Consider the following 22,496-nt stretch of genomic DNA (forward strand, 5'->3'; position numbering starts at 1 on the left):
TTTATTAACAATACTTAAACATAAAGTCTTATAAAAAGGCACCGTCTAAAAAAAAACAGCTTCAACAAACAAAAATGCGATGCATTTTAGTGTAGTGGCAGTGAGCTGGGACAGGTTTGTTCATATTTCAAGCATAAAATGTGGCCAGTGTGCTTTCAAAGGTCTCATGATCTAGTTAAAATACATCTTAAATATACTTTTTTATACTATAAAATTTTGTACTTTTTAATTCTGGTTTAGGAATGAGTAAATAAGGTAAACAATTTGTAATATTAGTGTTGAACTGTTTTGTTAACCAAGTATCTGTGAAAAAAACATTTTTATTTTACATCCCAGAACATTTCATTTTCAAATATTTATTTAGACACTTTTTTATTTGGTAATCCGTGTGATTTGAATCATTTTTGAGTATGGTTTTTCATTTTCCTCTATTCAAATTTGTAAATAAAGTTTAAACTGTTTATGATGTTAAAATGGCATTTTATCATATAGAAAATATAACCACAGCACTTTTTATTTTTATTTTTTTTTGGGGGGGGGGGTTATAATGTACAGTAAATGTTATTGTATTTTAATACCCACACTTTATTTGATGTGTATAGAGCTTGAAATATACTGTGTAAAGGTAATTTTCATACCATTTGATTTTTTTTTTAACTCTCTATGAGTATTTGATTTATTGACATGTGTCATTCAGTAATTAATGATTTATTTCTAAGAAAAATGTCATGAAATATTATTTATTGAAATTTGTTATTCAACAGTTAATAAGTGTTTCCAAGAAAAATGTCATTAAATGTTATTTTAACACTTTGATGCTAGATTTCTTTTTTAACCGTTATTTGCCCTTAACGAAGTTTAATGATTTGCAACATGTTTTATAAATTTGTTAATGGAATTTTGGCCAATATTGATTAGTTGCTTCATATGCATTTTGCACTAAAATGAACACGAATGCCTTTTAATGCCTTGATTGATGTTTTATAATGGGTTTAATGTGTAGCTGCTAGTTACAAACATTTATGAAGTGTTAATCAAAAAGCATGCACGTTTTCTCCCTAAACCCCATGTCAAATATTACTGTAACATTACATGTAAAATACTGTAACGACTGCTAACATAAAAAAAAATAACTGAACTCAGTGATTCAATTATAATGTAGACTGTTGGACAAAAACGTTAAAAGAAATGGTAACAAAATAAATGTTTGAACAAAACAAAAAAAATCCAAATAATGGAATGAAAAGTGAATTTTACTTTTTAAAAAAACATCACTGAGGGGTATTCTGTTTTTTCCGAAATGTCCCTTAACGCCCCAGAGCAGCGTTTCCGGTGTTCACTGTCACGTGACAGGCGAGCTGGTTTCTAGTGACAAATCAACGGCTGCTGCTTATGCTACAAGTTTGTTGACTTTTCGTCTTTTTGTCACCTTCTCTCTCTACTGCGAGGGACTCGCCGCCGACATGGACAACAGCGGCAAAGAGAAGGAAGCCACAGCGTTGATGGCGGAAGCCGAAAGGAAGTTAAAGTCGTCTCAGTCGTTTTTTGGGGCTCTTTTCGGGTGAGTTGCCACACTAGCTCCCCTAGCTAATGGGCCAACTAAGCGGAAAAGGTAGCTGGCCTGACATGGCTAAAAACATCTGCTTAAGAAGTTATTTATTACTCTCCCTTCCTGTTTTCACCTTGTCGTTCAACATTTTAGAGATTGACGCGTGTTTCGAATTTGGAAACGCATATGAATTGCAATTTAACATTCAAATAGTCAATACATAAATATAACGAATTGACCATTTGCTAATTGGTTGTTGTCAGGCAGATTGCATTTCTTCAGGTTAACCACGAGAAGCGTAAATGAATAACTTGCAATATTCGTCACCAAAACGAAATACTGTATGGTCATCAGATTGCGCCATCTAGTGGAGAAAGCTATTCATGGTCGAGGATATTTAGTCATCATTTGTTTACAACAGGGGTGTCAAACTCGACTAGAAATAGTATGTGTGAGACTGGGCTGCATCAAGTAATCCCTTAAATATGGGCTAATGTTGATAATTCACTTTGGCTAACTTGTTCGCAAAAGCACCATCAAAGTTATCGTTAGCTTGAGCCATGATAGGCCATAAGAGATGTAGTAATAATAAGTATAAATAGATCTACAAGAAAACAAGAAATGTCAATGGCAAAATATGCATTTTTTACCAATTATTTTTAAATTGTATTTATTATTTTTAAACTGTATTTTATATAAAAATTTAATAATTATATAATTTTGGCAATTAATATTTTTTGCTTTTTTTCATAAAATGGCCAAGGCAAATTATATAAAATATTCTTTTTTAATATTTTTTTTCAAAACTTTTGAGATAGTTTTTTTATTCCCATTACCTATAGGAATATATGTGTGGGCCACTGTAATACTACATTTTGATGTCACAGGGTTTCCCCCAGAAAACCTGCAAAGGCCCACTATGTTTTTTGAACAAAAAAATAAAATAAAACGTTTACAGGAACTTCTAAATTGTGACTATTGTCTGTTATAAGCCACTTATTAATAATGCAGTAACATAGTCACACAAAAAGGCACAGTTTTGAAGTACTATCAAACAAAAATACACTGCTGCTGCAATGCCAGATGTCTTGGACGGGTTTATTCACATATGGACCATAAGCTGTCATCATTGCGCTTTCAAAGGTATCACCAGATGCGGTTAAAATGTCATACATTTTATACTTTTTGTTGTACTTTTATAGCCTGGCGTGGGGGCGACCCACCAGGCTTATAAAGCACTGTGAGAAACCCTGAATGCCAGTCAATGAGTTAAATGAATAACATAATGATAAGAACATAATGATGCATAATAGTAGGTATGTCCCGGTATGAGATTCTTAAGCCAAAATATCGCAGTTTCACGGTAATGCAATAAAGCTCTAAAATGTGTTGCTTTGAGATATTTGGGTTTAAAAGAAAGAAAAAAAAACTTTTTTTTTTCTATTGGTAAATGGAGAGTACTTATATAGCACATTTATCTACATGGTTACCATGCTATTGAACAGGATTTTTATTTTTCAAAACATTAGCATATGTATAATGTTAAGTTAAAATAAATTTAAAAAAATAACAGAAATATCTGAAAAATTCTAAATACAATTAAAATAAATCTTCAGTCAGTCTTTTAGGTGAGCCTAAACCCACAGCCACAGCTCAACATTATTACCAGCAGCAACACAATAATTGAATTTTTTTCCATAAAAGCTACACGTGTATGACTCCTATCATATTTACAATATACACACACTCTCTTTCTCAACAGACATTTGCAGGAGAAAAAAAACCCCACCACGTTTTACCACCGCTAGACACACTAAACACGCTGGAGTTAACTCTCGCAGCTGGTGGGAAACGTTCATGTCAGTGTTTACTAACCTTTTATTTTGTATAAATGTGTGAAATCATATCGGAGGTATTGCCTCCTTGGCAACCACCCTCAGCAAGCACGTTTTACAGGTCGGTTGGCCTTACTCCTCTAAGCCGTGGCCATATGTAACTTTTCTGTAGCCGAAGTATTCCCATACCAGTGATTTAGTTTTCTTTGGTGGGGGAAAACCTCCACCTCCTCCAGCCATCGTTTAGCACAGCTGACTTAGTGACACTGAGCAACAGCTAGTGGGGGAGGGTTGAGCCTTGCAGTTGCAAGCAAGGGATTTGTCCCTGCATTTTTGGGACATAAAAAATAGCTAATAACATTGGGACGGTATGACGGAAAACATTTTCATACCACGGTATACCTTGAAACCGGTAATCGACACATGTCTAAATATTAGTCACGCTATGTCACACGCAGAGGTTCCTCCAAGCTGGAAGAAGCCTGCGACATGTACGTAAGGGCAGCCAACATGTTCAAAATGGCCAAGAACTGGTGCGGTAAGATGAGTTTTTTTCAACATCAACCAATCAGCTCCCTTTTTATTTTAAAATTTAAGAAGTAATGTTGTCTTTTTACAGCTGCGGGAAACGCCTTCTCTCAGGCAGCCCGGCTCCACCTGCAGATGCAAAGCAAACACGACGCGGCTACTAATTTCATCGACGCAGGAAATGCCTTTAAAAAAGCTGATCCTCAAGGTAGAAACGGTTTGATGAATTGTAATTTCATAAAACTTGAGTGTTTATTGATACCTTGTCTCAACAGAGGCCATCAACTGTCTAAACCGAGCTATCGAGATATATACAGATATGGTAAGTTTGGATGTGGTTGACATTTTTTTTGTTGTTGTTGGGATGTGAATTTTTTCAAGGGGGTGTTTATTTTGTGTTTTTTTGTTGTTGTTGTGACTTTAGGGTCGCTTCACCATCGCGGCCAAGCATCACATAAGCATCGCCGAGATCTACGAGACTGAGTTGGTGGACATTGACAAGGTGAAATATAATGAATCCAAAGTTGAGCTTTGATAAGGTACTCAATTTCTGCGATTGACGGAGCTAGACGTACTGGGTTCCCCACCTCATTGCTGAATTGTGTACTCTCCACCCCGCCTAATCAAATCACCTTTTGACTCGCCTTCCCTCCTTTTTTTCCCCGGCTATCAGGCCCACCACATGGTGTCCATGGGCTAATATAATTAGCCAACGATAGCACAACTATGTTCTTATGGAACATACGTGTGTAATACTGTATTTCTTTTTGTTGTTTTTCTGCTCTTCTGCCTGGTTCCTTCCTTTCTGTCACCCGATAACCCATTCCTGTTGGCTGCTTTCTCCTAGTAAATGAATCATATTAGGGCTGCAGCTATCGAATATTTTAGTAGTCGATTAATCGATAGACTAGTTGGTTCGAATAATCGAGTAATCAGATAAGGAACACGAAAAATTAAAATACCTGAGCTGAGCCTCAAATGGTATGTTTTTTTTTTTTTTTTTTTTAATGAGTTATGTACAACAAAAGAACAATTGGATAACTTACATAGAAAAAGTCCACTAGCTTAGATGCTATAAAATGCTAGTTTTTCTTTGTTTGTTTTTTTTTTTACAATCCTGTTAACAAATGAGGTGGTTAGCACGTCCGCCTCACAGTTCTGAGATCAAGGGTTCAATCCCGGGCTTCGGCCTTCCTGTGTGGAGTTTGCATGTTCTCCCCGTGCCTGCGTGGGTTTCCTCCGGGAACTCCGGTTTCCTCCCACATCCCAAAAACATGTATGGTAGGCTGATTGAACACTCTAAATTGTCCATAGGTATGAGTGTGTGCGTGAGTGGTTGTATGTCTCCACGTGCCCTGCGATTGGCTGGCAACCAGTTCAGGGTGTCCCCTGCCTACTGCCCGTAATTAGCTGGGATAGGCTCCAGCACCTCCGTGACCCTCGTGAGGAAAAAAGCGGCATGGAAAATGAATGAATGAATGTTAACAAATGGTTCAGACACATATTCTCGCAAAAAAACTGCTAAATATACCTATAAACGAAATTATGAATGCATTAAAAAACATTAGCTCAAACAAAAACTTAGTTTACGTTGGTCTTAACATGGAGCAGTTGGATTCAGCCACCATAATTAATAAAACAACATGCAAACACTTTCAAAATTAACCATTACAATGCCACTTTAATTCAACGAATACTCGAAGGAACAAAATTGAATTCGAATATTTTTTTCTAATCGAATACTCGAGTTAATCGATTATTCATAGCTGCACTAAATCATATGAACAACCGCAATGGGGCTATATTAATTTCCCATGTGATACATTAAAACTGTTCAGACCATAAGGACACTCTGATTCCTCTTCTCCCGCTGTCAGTGGGAGACAATGAGTTAAATACATTTATACATTCAAGATATTACACAGTAATTTAGTATTTAAAATAAAAAAATATTAAAAAATCCAAAAGACGTGCTATCGGCATCGGGCTATACCAGGGATCGGCAACGCAAAATGTTGAAAGAGCAATATTGAACCAAAATTAAAAGCCTTAAATAAGCCTAATAATGAAGGCAACAGATGCTGTATGTATCTGTATTAGCTATATTAGCCTTATATCAAAAATGACTAAGTCAGCTAAAAATACATAATGAGCCTTCATGATTTAATGTTTATTTTCCCTGCAGTGCATCCAATGCACTGACTGCACGTGACTACTCTTTATATGATGCCACCTCAAGTTTAACTTCATTAAAATATTAATGAATTGTGTCATTGCTTTTATGAAATTATAGAAATGCAATAAAGAAATCCAATTTTTGATGTCATTTTTATTTTGAGGTTTCGAAAACAACAATGGAATGTGCATAACATGCGTTGTTTTTGAAGTCTGCAAATAGACCCTACTCACCAACGTCACAAATGACGTGTCACTGTATCCGGCTGCCATATTGTCCGTCTCTGTTTAGCCCTATTCTCAATGGTTTCAATTAGTCGTTCAGTTAAAAAGAGCAATTCATGGAAACCCCGGTGCTTTCAGACGCTGTAAACTCATTGGACGCGTTGCATAAAAGGCGTTATGTGGAAAAGCTTCAGTCTATCCATTCGCCAGATCCATATTTGATGCCTAAATCAATATTTTTCGACCCGCTGTCTTCGCCCTCTTTGCCTGACATCTGCTACCCTGATATCTATAACTATCTTGTCCACACAAAATCAGCCTATTCTCACGAAAGTTTGAAAAACTTTGAGCAGCACTCTAAGCAACATTACCACGTGTGATTTCTAAAAATGGTGACAATCAAAAAAATAAAAGTTGACTGCGATGGCCGACGCTTCAAGGATAGGTGGATATTGGACTATTTTTTCAATAAAACACGCAACAACTGTGTCTGCCTCATTTGCAAAGAGACAGTCGCTGTTTTCAAAAAGTTCGATGTGACGCAATATTACTAAACAAGACACGCTGACATGTACGACATTACAGGGAAGATACGCAGCCAGAAATTATAGCAAGTTGAAGCTAGTTTATTTTTTCACAGCAGCAGTATTTCGCAAGAGTCCGAGCGTCGAAAGAAAAAGCCACAAAGACAAGACTGTTGAAATTATGATTTTAAAAAAATAATAAAGCAAATGTGACACACAGTAGGGCTTGCTAAAATTTGTTTAAATATATTGTTCTATGTAAATCAGCCAAGGTAGCCCCCCGCATTTTTACCACACCTAATCTGGCCCCCTTTGCAAAAGGTTTGGACACACCTGTTTAACTGATGATCCGTAGACGAGACCAGCTTCTTTCACTTGGTACCAGCTAAATATTATTCAAAATGTAATGATGGTGGAAGAAATAAGCATCTTGAATTTGAAACTGTATGTTGTCGGCGATTAGCCTCGCAATGATCTTAATTGTGGTTGTCAGCCCAAAACCCTCTAAATATATATTAAATGCATCTTACCAGATATAAAATCACTACTACATAATCCGTGGTAATCGTTTGGAGCCCAGTTTTCTCGTCGAATTGCAGCAGTCCATCTCGCTCTCCTCTCCGGGTCTCTCGGAATACGGTAGAACTTCAAGTCTCTCCGTCTATCTTCTCTGTTATTGCGACCAACCGCCACACACGCCTTCACCATTTTGATTATTAATGTTAACGAGCAGAAAAACACACCATAATAGGAGGAATTGACGTAGCGGTAATGCATTAACACGACGAGTAGATGGACAATATGGCGCGGAGGCGTGGTTGTGACGTCATGTGAGTAGGGTCTATAGGTCTTCTGTTATGTTGATGATTGTCTCCTTCAAGTACTCACCATCTGTGATGGGTTTTCCACGTTTTATCATCTCCCGGGTTGCAACAAAACATGCAGCAGTATAGTGGAGTTTGGCAATGCAATCCACTTCTTAAATCTATTTTTGCGCTTTCTAAGTTCTTCAGAAGTAATGGAATCACACTTTTTCTTTCACTCCCAACTGGGTACTCGGCTGCCGGTTTGTTTACAATAGCCACCTGCCTGGCATCCTGCCCTGCTGATAGAAACGTGTTGCAGGCTATGACGCAAATCTTCGTTGACCGAAATGTTGAAATTCAATATTTATTCTACACAGAATGTTTGTGTAATTTTTGTCCTCCTACAGAAACCATATCAAAACAAAAAATATATTTCACTCCGCGATCTTTTTCCATTTTCAAACATTTTTGAAAATGCTCCAGGAAGCCACTTGGGCAGCGCTAAAGAGCCGCATGCGGTTCTCAAAACACGGGTTGCTGACTACCATATAGCAATTAGAATCTGTATCAGTAAAAAAATTAGGGGTGTAACGATACACAAAAATCTCGGTTCGGTACGTACCTCGGTTTTGAGGTCACGGTTCGGTTCATTTTCGGTACAGTAAGAAAACAAAATGCAAAATATAAATGTGCTAGTTGTTTATTACACACCTTTGTGCTTTCATGATAGGAATATTAGCCTATACAAAGCTAGAATTCTGCTAAAAAAGTAGCGGGTATTTAAAGATAATCCAACAACAATTTGCCTTTCAGACCCCGCGTATTGGTCAGCTTTCTTTCTGAAAGAAAGAAGAAAAAAGTCCTGTGCTAAAGAGAAAAGCAATCCCAATGACAAAGATTTTAACATGTATTTTACAAATGAAATGCCTCAATTAATCATTTTTTTTTCTTATGAATGGTTTTCAAAAGCTTTATTGGTGGATTTTCTCAAGTTAAAGCGCCACACAGAAATTATTAAATTTAATTGTGTAAGCAGGATCTGTCTATTATTCTTATTACTTAATTGCAGGTGGTTTAGCTCATTTCAATTTATTTAATTTAAATGGGCTATTATTTATCTTATGTGTTAATATTTTACAAATGTGATGTATTCATTTATATTGTATATTTTATGTTGTATAACTTTAGTTCCTATGTGAATATTAGTTCCTACTTGTTTTGTTGTGGTAGGAGGGTTTTGTATTGAACACGGGGCCGTGTTGGTTGTTATTATTGTAGCAGAGAAGACAGCAGTAAATCAACAAAGACAAGTCAACTGTGCCCCGATCTGCCACTCGAGATCTGATGGACTCAAAAAGTGGGTTACGATTGCATATTAGTTTGAAAATCGACCGGATCCAACGTATTTTTACATGAGTGACTTCCAGTCTGCCCGATCCTAGCTACCGGTAGTAGTTTTGATGCAGGAGGGTCGCGTCTCGCATCAAATAATAAACTCTGCCGTTCTTTTCCCGTGTGTCGTGTTGAGCCGCTTCTGGGACACGTCCAACACGTGGCCGCACTGCGACTGGTGTGCATTGGCTGATTTACTTTAACGCCCGCGTTTCACTGTGTTCTTGCGGCGGGCAAGTTGTCGCGCCGTTGACGTTTCTGGGTTATACTGTCCTACCGTGTTGGTCCTTAGTATAGTAGAGAAGACGGAGTAAATATAATCTCCACAAAGAAACTGTAACCTGATCGACTAACAGCCTCGAAAAGTAAGGGTTATATTACGTCAGAAACTAGTTTGGTACGCATCCGTTCCGAACCGAGCACCACGTACCGAATTGGTTCAAAACAAATGCATGTACCGTTACACCCTTAATAATTACAATTGCGACTTGGTGTCCACATACAGTATGTCGAGGTCACATTTTGGATCTTGTTGACCACATTTGTAGAGCAAAATGTTAATATTGTGGCCTACATTACCCAAAATGTGACATCCACATACGGGTAGTCACTTGCCCTATAGTTTCAGTGCCTCATTTAGACAAAAGCAGTCATTTTTTGGTGCAAGGAACTGTATTAAAGTGAGTTGAGGATTTTAAAACTAATCACAATGAAAGTAATCCCTATTTCACATAATGTAAGAATGAATTGACCAGCTGTGCTTTTCATTTGCAGGCCATCGCTCACTATGAACAAGCAGCAGATTATTACAAAGGCGAAGAATCCACTAGGTGAGTTTTTCGCCTTGCAAACACTTTTAGCAGTGTTCCATTGTAAACTTCTCAGATTGAGCAACTCTTTCCTTGACTTTTCAGTTCGGCCAACAAGTGCCTCCTGAAGGTTGCCACCTACGCCGCCCAGCTTGAGCAGTACCCCAAAGCCATCGAGATCTACGAGCAGGTCAGCTAACTAGCATCACCGTATGAAATTAGGAAAAAATACCTTATCTCTTACGCCACAGAATAAAACATTACACTAGAATTTGAGGATATTGCGTCTTTTGAAGGTGGGCACTCACGCCATGGACAGCACGCTGCTCAAATACAGTGCCAAGGATCACTTCTTCAAGGCGGCGCTGTGTCACTTCTGTGTGGACATGTTGAACGCCAAAGTGAGTCACCATGGAGTCGCCTTGATAGGTTTCGCGTAGTTGTAATACTCACCGTTTTTCTCACCGCGTTAGCTGGCTGTGCAGAAGTACGAAGAGATGTTTCCAGCGTTTTCCGACTCAAGAGAGTGCAAACTGTTGAAGGTAGGTTCACGTTCACATATATACCGTATTTTTCGGACTATAAGTCGCAGTTTTTTTTTCATAGTTTGACTGGGGGTGCGACTAATACTCAGGAGCGACTTATGTGTGAAATTATTAACACATTTTTATATCATTTCACATGTTATTTTGCAGTTTTGGAGTGACACTGATGGTTTGCTAACTTGTTAGCATGTTCTTTATGTTATAGGTATCTGAATAACTCTAGCTATGTTACGTTAACATGCCGGCCACGTTTACATTTTGTTGTTCATGCATCATGCAACATCATACTGTACACTTATTCAGCATGTTGTTCTATATTGTATTTTTATTTTAAATTGCCTGTAAAGATGAAATATCTGTTCTATGTGCTGGATTTTATTAAGTAAATTTCCCCCAAAAATGCGACTTATACTCCAGTGCGACTTATATTTTTTCCTCTTCATTGGGCATTTTATTGCTGGTGCGACTTATAGTCCGAAAAATACAGTAGTGCATATAGTGTCAATTCTGTCAGATAATGCTCAATTTCTCAGAAATTTCCCAGAAATTGATTGCAATTACAAATGCTTTGGTAGTAATATCATCATCTATTTTGCTTGCCATGAAGAAACACAAAAGAGAATGGGGAAAAAAATCATTATCATTTCACACAAAACTCCAAAAAATGGGATGGACAAAAGTATTGGCACCCTTTGAACAAATCATGTGATGTTTATGGAATTTGTGTAATCAACAGTATTTTACCTGTGGCACATAACAGGCGTTGGCAAAAACTAAATCACACTTTCAGACAGTTAAAATGGATTAAAGTTGACTCAACCTCTGTCCTGTGTCCTTGTGTGTACCACATTGAGCATGGAGAAAAGAAAGAAGACCAAAGAACTGTCTGAGGACTTGAGATGCAAAATTTTGAGGAAGCATGGGAAATCTGAAGGCTACAATTCCATCTCCAAAGACCTGAATGTTCCTGTGTCTACTGTGCGCAGTGTCATCAATAAATGACTGTGGCTAACCTCCCTCGATGTGGGTGGAAAAGAGAAATTGATGAGAGATTTTAACGAAACATTATGCGGATGGTGGATAAAGAACCTCAACTACAAACATCCAAACAAGTTCAAGCTGTCCTGCAGTCCGAGGGTACAACAGTGTCAACCCTTACTATCTGTCGGCATCTGAATGAAAAGGGACTCCATGGTAGGATAGCCAGGAAGACCCCACCTCTGAGCCAGAGACATAAAAAGCCAGGCTGGAGTTTGCCAAAACTTAATGTTTTGGATAGGGCTGTCAAACGATTAAAATTTTTAATCGAGTTAATCACAGCTTAAAAATTAATTAATCGTAATTAATAGCAATTCAAACCATCTATAAAATATGCCATATTTTTCTGTAAATTATTGTTGGAATGGAAAGATAAAATACAAGATGGATATATACATTCAACATACGGTACATAATTACTGTATTTCTTTATTATAACAATAAATCAACAAGATGGTATTACCATTATTAACATTCTGTTAAAGCAATCCATGGATAGAAAGACTTGTAGTTCTTAAAAGATAAATGTTAGTACAAGCTATAGAAATTTTATATTAAAACCCCTCTTAATGTTTTCGTTTTAATAACATTTGTAAAAATTTCAACCCAAAAAATAAACTAGTAGCTCGCCATTGTTGATGTCAATAATTACACAATGCTCATGGGTTCCGAAACCCATAAAATCAGTCGCACCCAAGCGCCAGCAGAGGGCGACAAAACATAAGTAACAAGTGTACATGACATTGTGCTGTCATTTTAATCTGTTTGAGTATGCATGTGCGTTAATTGTGTCAAATATTTTAACGTGATTAATTTAAAAAATTAATTACCGCCAGTTAACGCGATAATTTTGACAGCCCTAGTTTTGGAAGAATGTTCTCTGGTCAGATGAGACAAAAGTAGAGCTTTTTGGCAAAATACATCAACATAGTTTACAGGGGGGAAAAAACGAGGCCTTCAAAGAAAAGAACCCGGTCCCCACAGTCAAACATGGCGGAAGTTCCCAGATTGTTTTGGGGTAGCTTGGCTGCCTCTGGCACTGGACTGCTTGATAGTGTGCATGGCATTATGAAGTCTGAAGACTACCAACACATTTTGCAGCATCATGTCGGGCCCAGTGTGAGAAAGCTGGGTCTCCCTCAGAGGTCATGGGTCTTCCAGCAGGACAATGACCTAAAACACACTTCAAAAAGCACTAGAAAATGGTTTGAGAGAAAACACTGGAGACTTTTAAAGTGGCCAGCAATGAGTCCAGACCTGAATTCCATAGAACACCTGTGGAGAGATCTGAAAATGGCAGTTTGGAGAAGCACCCTTCAAATCTGAGACCTCGAGCAGTTGGCCAAAGAAGAATGGTCTAATATTCCAGCAGAGCATTGTAAGAAACTCATTGATGGATACCGGAAGCGGTTGTTCGCAGTTATTTTGCCTAAAGGTTGTGCTAGCAAGTATGAGGCTTAGGGTGCCAATACTTTTGTCCGTCCCATTTTTTGATTTTTGTGTAAAATAATAATGATTAAATGTTTTTTCATTCTCTTTTGTTGTTTTTATTGCAAGCAAAATAGACAAAGATATGACTACCAAAGCATTGTAATTGCAATAATTTTCTGGGAGAAATTGACCATTATCTGACAGAATAGCAGGGTGCCAATACTTTTGGCCAGCGCTGTATATTGTGAAGCGCTTTGAGGGCCTTAAAAAAGTGGAAAGGTGCAATACTAGTGTAACTCCATTTACCATTGCCCTTTAACAATCAGAGGATGGGGTGAATTCTAGTGCAGGAGAGAGAGGCGCGGCTGTATCTGAGCCGAAATTACCCAGTTTTAATTGTAAATTTTTCGTATCGGCCGGTCGGATTAAAAAAATTTTTTTTTTAAAAAACTGCTGAAACCGATATACATCAAATAATGAGCCCAGACGGTAATCGGTCTATCTCTATGGCAGAGGTTGCGCTAGACATTTTCGTTGTCTGTCATTTTGACTGACAGTGTCATAAAAATCCGGTCATAATCTATTTTTACCCGTCACTTAAATTTTTAAAATGATAATGATGACATATTCAATAGTATTTAGTTTTCATTCATTTTTAATTAATATTGTTACGCTTGCTTGGCGGCGAAAAATTAGACACGAAAGTTGTGGTATTTTTCTCCCTCTTTTTACTCTGCTTACCGCCAACACCACCAACAAAACAACAACTCCACCCCCAAAGAAAAAGAGGCAACTATATAGACCCCAATCACCAACGTCACACATGATCTTACTTGTGGTTGTCAGCCCAAAAGCTCCTAAATATATATTAAATGCATCTTACCAGATATAAAATGACTACTACATAGTCTGTGGTGATCGTTTGGTGCCCAGATTTCTTGTCGAATTACAGCAGTCCATCTCGCTCTCCTCTTCAGGTCTCTCAGAATACGGTAGAACTTCAAGTCTCTCCGTCTGTCTTCTCTGTTACTGCAACCAACCGCCACACACGCCTTCACCATTTTGATTATTAATGTTAATGAGCAGAAAAACATGCCGTAATACGAGGCATGTACGTAGCGGTAATGTGTAAACATGACGAGCGGCTCCAGTCGGGGGGCGGAGTTGTGACGTCATGTGATTGGCGGCAATCTAGTCCACCAATTGGATGATGCGCTGGCACACCGGGTGCACCAATTAGAACCTCGCGTTGATGTGTCAATCACGGTGCCGCCACCAGACCCCGGTGACGCTACAATATTCTGACAGAATAGCCAACGACGTCATGCATTAAGAGAGACAATAGTTAATTCATATGCTCACTCGCCACCCTGTCGTCTGGGGTGTGAATTGCAACCTGTCAAAATGACGGACTGACTTCAGTTTTTTCCGTCACTATTTTAAAAAACTGGTCAACGACGGAAAATATTCGGTTAACGCGACCCCTGCTCTATGGTGTTATACAGCGCTTTTACACCTTTCAAGGCGCTTTACACTATCTCGCCATCCACCTACTGGTGACGCAGCACCAGGAGCAACGTGGGGTTCAGTATCTTACTCAAGGACACTTAGACGAGTTCATCAGGGCGAAGAATCGAACCCACAACCTCTGGGTTGGGAGACAACTACTCTACCACTGAGCCACGCCACCCCATCTCTAGTGCTAACTGATACCAAAGCCTGCGTTTTAATGAAGAATCAAGTAGAGGAGTTCCAAAAAATCGATTATTACATGCATCGCAGTTCGACACATGACGATTCGATTACGATTCATAAAGGTTCAAAAACGATGTTTTTCCCTCATAACTTTATGGCAGCCGCTCGTAGCAGAACAAAATTCAAAACACGTCTGCCGCCGGGCACCGTTAACAGGCGCGCGCACTTTATGATGGATATTGCTGGTTACTGAGAGAGAGATTTACTCCTTTTTAAAAGACTGGAAAATAAATGTGTGTATGAGAGAGTCTAGACAGAAGCGCAACCCGGTGGTCGCGCTTTTGTGCGCAAATGATTTTTTTTAGAGCAAGAAGGGAAGAGAGATAGTTCGTTGCTCCTTGTCATTTAGATGTCCAGCAGTAGTTTTAAGGCATTTCAATTGAAAAATGTCCTTAGTGTGTTGCTAAGACCCGTTTGCATCTAAAAGAGGTGAGTACACAAACCCTCTTGTACTGTTTAGTTTTTATTGTTGTTGTTTTTGAGATGTTAATAGTTAGCACTAAGCTAATTCGCTAACGTGTATTTCATATGCAGAACTTGTAAAACCACGATTAAGTACAGCAGTAACACTACAAACATGCGAAATAGTACAGAATTCTGTGAAAACAAAGTATATTGGTTACAAGAAGTCTTATTTCTAAAGACACTTTGTTTCCAGAAAATGTGGAATTCATTCCACCTGTGTAAATTTTATTGTATTGTTGAGAGAAATAAGTACTCCCTTTTAAAATGGTTAATGTTTTTGCACTTTCTTGTAAAAAATAATAAAAAAAGCAGCTTAAGGGCTGTTTTTTGTCGTATGAGCATGTTTCTATTGTTCTTGTTGAATCATTAGGATATTTTAAATAAATAATGGACATAAATTTGTTTGGCTACTGTATTAAGTAGCAATGTACGATGCATCAATAATCGCGATAACCGCGATCATCGTCAATACCGTGATTATCGTTTAATAATCGGATCGTAGCACCCTGAATCGTAATCGAATCGAATCGTGGGGTGCCTAAAATAACACACCCCTAGTATCAAGGTGCCTTCCGATACTAGTGTCGGTGCAATGTTAAGTTTTTCCCTGGGTGTGGTCTAAAAAAGTAACTGTTCATGACTCTTACAATTTTTTGTCTTAGTAACTATTAGTATTTCTTGAAGCCAAACAGTAGGCAATAAATGACTGAATTTTTGACAGGGATTGTATTATTTTTCAAGAAACTGCTATTGTAACTCATAAAAGTATTTTCTTGTCGACCAGAAACTTCTAGATGCCTACGAAGAACAAAATGTGGATGCCTACACCGACTCAGTAAGCGGACAATTACATTTTTTCATGTTATTACTAAACAACAGGTGCCGTTTTGTGGTCTAATTCTACAACTGGAACAGGTAAAGGAGTTCGATACTATCTCGCGGTTGGACCAGTGGCTTACCACAATGCTCCTACGGATCAAGAAGACCATACAGGAGGAGGAGAGCGACCTGCGTTGACGTCCTCGCCGCCCTCGCCACATGTGGCGTCTTGTGTGTTTGCATTGACTCTCCACCCCTGTCGCTCCTATTATCTTTAAAGTTACGTCTGCAGGTTCTGAGCTCGTATTTTGGCCTGCTTAAAATTCCTTGTATTTACTCCTTGGTTGCCATTGATGGCGATAGACTTCAAATCCGTTTGTACTGGAAGTGCTGGCAGTAATCATGGAAGTTGAAAAAATGGGCTATGACAAGGCTCCAATCGTTGCCAGCGTCTTCAAGTTCAAATGAATTTGGACGTCTTATCACCGTCACTGGCACTAAAACAATCATTTCCCTCAGCACGTAAATCTCGTTTATCCTGAAGGACTTTGTGTGCTGTTGTTCCACACGTCATAAAAAGATTTTCCTCCAACAGGATGTTAATTAAAAACCTTTAACTGTACAGGCAATGTTTTAAGTTACATTTTAACATTCCCCGCTGTCATATGAGTGCAACCATAATTTAACCACTGTATAAAAAAGACAAAGCTAAAATGAGATGAAACCCTCAACCCAAACCCACCTCAACTTTTGTAAAAGCTTGACAGACATGTCATTGAGATGCAATAGGACCTGTTTTCAAAGCAATACGACACCTAATGGCCTTCTACGGTACTGACTGATTGGTAAAAAGCACTGCTTCGTGTCGTGTTTTTCTCAAATTGTGTTTTAAAATAAAATGAAGTGGTTACTCAGCTTTTGTTAAGGGTTGTACAACCTTTTCTCTTCTGCCAATTTTCCCATTAAATTGTATGATAGAGCAAAAACAGATTTATTTCCAGTTCTCTGATGTGTATGTACAGAAATACTTATTGGGAATAAAAATAAAAACGTTACTGTATCGGTAAACCAGTAGAACTCAAGTTTTTTTTTTTTTTTTTTTTTTTTTTTTGTGAAAGGTTAGCTGAATAGTCACTTTATTAAGTTCAATTTTACTAAATACACCAGAGCTTGATTTTCTCCAGACCTATTTGATCAAGAAATCCCCAAGTAGGATCAGAAGTAGGCCAAAAACTCTCAAAAAGTTGCAACAATCCTTAATCTTCAATGCAGAAAACTTAAAACAGTAGGGGAACTTCCCAGGAGTGGCCAGAATACAACTATGGCCCCAAAAGTACTGCGAAAAAGTCGCAACGGAACCCAGGATAACGTTTACAGTTAGTCACATAAGCTGAAGACAAAGCCAACTTGGACCAAATCAGATGGATAGATCAACTTTATTTATCATTCTGTTATGCACATTGAAGGTTCACAACAAGACACAGTATTTCAATATGCAATGATAGGCAAATGATGAGAAGTGCAGAGAAATAGATGTACAAGCCAGGTAGACGTTATGTGAGGGATGTGCAGTTTAATAGTGTAATGGCCACCGCAGCAAAACTATTTTATGAACCTGGTGGTCCTCCACCGCACGCGGCAGAACCTCTTACCAGAAGACGCCAGCAGGGTAAACAACCCGTGATGTGGGTGAGGGGGGTCCTTAATGATATTTGTGTGTGTATAAACAGCGCTTCTGTCCAATATCCTAAATAGGGGGGGGGTCGCAATAATTTTCTCTGCTGTCACCACCACCCTCCTCACACTGCTCCAGTCAGATGTGCTGCACCCTCCACACCACACAGAAATGCAGTTTGCGGCATTCTGGTGGGACCCCGATAGCCAGCTGTCAGACCGGCGAATGCACGATCTGCATGAGGGCCACCGACGGTTGGTGGTGCGCGCATCCAGCCCGTCGTCCTCCTTAGGTGCGCTACTTTCGGCTTGGCCTCGAGCTTACGGATCGGGCCACCACTCGTGGGCATGAATACACCATTGGTGTAGCCACTTGTCACTCAAGCCTGTCTGACCTATAGCGAAGTGCAACATTTCACTCAAAAAGGTGCGGTCAAAACTTTTTTGCACTTCAAAGAAAAAAGTGAGTTCAAAACCATTTGCACTTCAATTTAAAAAAAAAATCTAATATTTTCAAAAAATTAAATATTTTTAGGGGGGGACAATTTTATTTTTGCAAATTAATTTTTTTCTATGATTGAAAATATTTTTTTTTTTTTTTTTTGATGGAAGCAACTTTTTGGGGATTGAATGATTTAGACACAAATGTCCTACCCATAATATGGCCCAAACACAAAAAGGCTTCAATCAAAACATTTTCAATAAAAAATTAAGTTTTCAAATGCATTTTTTTGAGTCTCAAATGTTTTTTTCACATTCAAAAACTTTTTGTATGATTGAATTTTTTTAATGCGATTTTTCTTTTTTTTTTTTTTTTTTTTGGAAGCAACTTATTTTTTGATTGAATAACAAAGACACAAATGTCCTAGCCAAAATGTGGCCCAAATGCAAAACCTTACTTCAATCGAAAAAGTTGTTTGAGGTGTTTTTTTTTCTTTCAATCAAAAAAAAAAAAAAATCAAACATATTTTTCAACTGCTTTTTTTAAGTCTCAAATTTATTTTTGCATTAAAACACATTTTTTAATTGAAAATATATATTTTAATTGAATTTTTGAATTGAACTTTTCTTATTGAATTATAAAGACACTAATGTCGTAGCCAAAATGTGGTCCAAACGCAAAACATTACTTCAATCAAAAAAGTTTAAATTAAAAAAATTAATAAATAAATCAGAGAAAAATAGTTTTCAAATGTTTTGTTTTTTTTCCCTGAGTCTCAAATTTACTTTTTACCAAACACATTTTTTTAGGTGAGTTTTTGATTGAAAATATATGGCGGAAAACACAGACAAGGCTGAATAATTCCTCTAACAGTGTAACGAATCGGGTTCTAATGTGGCCACCAGGCTTACAAAGCACTGTGAGAAACCCTGAATGCCAATCAATGAGTTAAATAAATAACTTAAGGTTTAAGAACGTAAGGATGAATATTACTAGGCATGTGCCAGTATGAGATTTTGACGGTATGATAACCCTAAACCAAAATATCACAGTTTCACGGAATTGCAATTACAGCTCTAAAATGTGTTGACTTTAAGATATTTGGGTTTTTTAAAAAAAATACAAACGTTTTTTCGATTGAACAGGATTTTCATTTTTCCAAAGCATATTAGCAAATTGGAACATATGTATAATACATGTACAAGACGTATTTGGCGGAAAACACAGACAAGGCTGAAAAAGCAGTTTCTGCTCTTGCACCCCTCTTTAAAATAAACTGCTGTAATTTAAGCCAAAAGAACTTTTGTGTTCGATAGAACAATATGTCTATATGCTGCCATAGCAGATTCATGGCGCATTAAGCCCCCGAACTATTTTTAGTTTGTCCGTTTTACCCTGGAAACCCCCGTTAACAGATGTCGCGCAACCGCTTTTGTTTCAACCTAGCCATAAAAAGAAGGTAGGTAATCGTATTTATTATTCGAAATGTCATTTTTAGCTTAAAATCATTATTTGATGTCTAATATTTAGTTTATTAAAAAAAACGACTTTAAAATATTATTCACTCGCATATTTTAAACTTTTAAACAAATTACGTCACAATGAAAAAATTAGCGTCTGTAAATACGTCACCTCATAACCATCGCTTAACTGTATTTTTTTTCTTTACTGTTGCATTTTTCCCCAATATTTTAGATGATAAATAATCAATCCAAACAAAGAAAAATTTAAGAAAAAAAACGTTTAAAAGGGTAAATGTATTCAAATGAAAATCTCGACCACTCCACTGCAATTTCTGCATCGCGACCCTTGTTATATTACCATGTTTCACCCATAAAATTCCCCCCAAATTCGACTGTGGCCATTCACAGCTGAGTCTTGACACTTAGTGATACATGCTACATGGAGTTTTTGGATCGAAACAAGGTAAGTACGCGATAATATCTCATTAAAATCATGGCGTCTTTAATCATGCTGTCGCGTCCTCTCCCCTCCAGTTTGAGATTTGCTGTTTTAAAAAAAAAAAAAAAAAAAAAAATGCCCTCCTCTCCTTTCCCCCAGAAAATTGAGATTTTAAGCTTTCCAATGATTTATCACACATGCATATAGGTCAATTTTGAGGATGGGTGGCCTCTCCTCATCCGCTGTGGGAAGAAGAGGCGCTGCTGTGTCCTGTTCACCAGCGACTCTGTGTTTATAGTTTATCCGTGATGTGCACGCCCAGGATTTTGGTGCTGCTGACGTGGTTGGGCTGATTCTTCCAAAGTCGACAGTGATCTCTTTTGTTTTGTCAACATTCAAGATCAAGGTCTTATCTTTGAACCAGTCCACCAACTGCTCCACTTCCTCTCTGTAGGCCATGTCATGTCATCAGGACTCAGAGGGCTCAGAACACAGCCCTGGGAAGATCCTGTGCTGAGGCTGATGAGCACATTTCAGAAACATTGGTTTTTACGTGATGGTCTGGGGCTGCTTTACTTCATCAGGACCTCGCCAATTTTCTGTGATGATGGAACCAGAACCAAAAATCCAGATGAAGAATGTTCGGCCACAGTAGCGTTACCAGGGGGGAAGGGGGGCAGTGCCCACCCACGGACACACACTGCCCACCCAAAGAAAACTGGATGTAGTACTAACGGCAGTCTGGGCACCGCATATGGTATCCCATTCATATTGTACCGATGTGTTCTAAATTTTAACCTTTGCGTTGTTACCACCTCTTTCACCTTAAAAAAAAAAAAATGTTGGTTTTGTTCCTAGGGGGCGCTAAACATATTTATGCATATTTTTATTTTTTTATTTTGATTGATTGATTTATTTATTTTACATATTATCAAAGTTTTCACCAGTGTTCACCTGGCGGTTGAATTTGGTGAGTTTTGAAGCATTCTGAAGGGGTCAAAGTAGGGCACAAAGCGTCAGCGGGACAAAGCATGACTGGTAGGGGGCGCTACATAGTGTATTTTAGAATTTGTCTTTACATGGTATCTAAGATTGCACCTGTCTTGACCTGCCTGCAGATTTTGGTGCATTTTGAAGCATCTAAGGGGGTCACATTGAGTTTAAAGGGGCTGGGTATGCCTAATAAATACATAACACAATAAAACAGAATTGTTGTGGAACTCAAAATGTTGACTGGACAGTTATGGACTATGCACATTAAATAATTAGTAGCATCAAATATTACACAATACACCAAAGTATAACAGTAACTGTGTCCTAAAGTCTTTCTGATAGTTTCCCCCTGACCTTTTTAATGCAATAATATAAAGAGAACCTGAAATTATGGCTTTTAGTTTTGGTGTGCCACCCCAAGATTTTAAGTGGCCCCATCTGGCCACCCCTACGAAAAAATTCTGGAGGCGCCACTGTGCCCACCCTCACCTGGCATCAAGGGCGTAGGTTTGCATAGGGACAGTAGGGACATAACACCACCAACTTTTAGGGATGCTCAAATTGTCCCCACCAACCTTTAAGCAACCTTATTTGCATTATATAATGAATTCAGTTATATAGGTAATTTAGATTGTCTTCCCATAAGTTGTAAGGATAGAACTGACCCTACATTGTGTTCAGACTTACATTTACCCCCTTTCACTTGCTGGTCCATTTTTTTTCCCCTTCAAACGCACGTTTGATTGGCTGATGACTAGAAACCCCACATTCACACAATCCCAACAGAAATACATGTCGACCGCCTCCTCTGCCCCCTTTTAAGAGTAGGGATAATAGAAGGTTTTTTTCGGCCAGCACCAGCCACTTTAAGTAATGTAAAAAGACGTCAATGTTGTGAAGGTGGGGAACACACCACTAATTTTGGAACTGAAAGTCCAACCTGCATCAGAGCTAGCATAAACCGTGTGAACTTGCTAACCTGTGAAACTCGAGTAGAAAGCTGTTTAGTGACGTGTCTTCCTGTGCTTTTTCTACTGTTAATGTTAATCCAACTGTGCATTATGTGCATGTATTCCCGAATTAAAATGTTAAAATGTATGTATTTTCTATCTCTTATCATTAAAAAAAAAAAATTTATTTGTAGCCGATGCTCATTTTTTAACCCCCCATCCCCCCCCCAAAACGAAAACACAACCACTGTATTTCCTTTATATGAAGTAAGCATTTTGAAAAATGACTTTCTCCCACGAAAATAATTTTATTGTAACCTTTTTTCATTTTTACGTAGGAACCAGCTATATTTCAGCTATAGTTGAGAAATGTACCCAATCTGTTTGGTCTTATTAATGTCCCGTCCCCAGCAAAAAGTGTACATGCAGGTTATGCTGTTTTAGCGTCCCTACCAATGTTGAGACCAAACCTACGCCCTTGCCTGGCATCCTGGTAACACCGCTGTTCGGTCATCCGTTTGAGACCTGAAAAAACTTAGCCTCACATTTTGTTTTAATGAGGAACCTCCTTCTTGTTTTATTTATTTATTTCATTCAAAGGAATACACTTTTGACTTCCCATAAACGATCAATGATTTA

General features: G+C 38.1%; 1 protein-coding gene across 1 annotated transcript; it reads left to right on the top strand.

Annotated features, from left to right (window-relative positions):
- Positions 1-774: 774 nt before the first annotated feature.
- LOC130911159 (alpha-soluble NSF attachment protein) lies at positions 775-16,964 on the top strand. The gene is made up of 11 exons (XM_057828934.1): positions 775-1,561; positions 3,843-3,922; positions 4,004-4,120; positions 4,188-4,234; positions 4,337-4,414; positions 9,809-9,864; positions 9,949-10,033; positions 10,140-10,244; positions 10,317-10,385; positions 15,862-15,912; positions 15,993-16,964. The coding sequence occupies exons 1-11, from the start codon at positions 1,464-1,466 to the stop codon at positions 16,092-16,094; spliced, it is 888 nt and encodes a 295-aa protein (XP_057684917.1). The 5' UTR covers positions 775-1,463; the 3' UTR covers positions 16,095-16,964.
- The last annotated feature ends 5,532 nt before the right edge of the window (positions 16,965-22,496 follow it).

Source organism: Corythoichthys intestinalis, unplaced genomic scaffold, assembly GCF_030265065.1.
Source record: "Corythoichthys intestinalis isolate RoL2023-P3 unplaced genomic scaffold, ASM3026506v1 HiC_scaffold_23, whole genome shotgun sequence".
NCBI lineage: Eukaryota > Metazoa > Chordata > Actinopteri > Syngnathiformes > Syngnathidae > Corythoichthys > Corythoichthys intestinalis.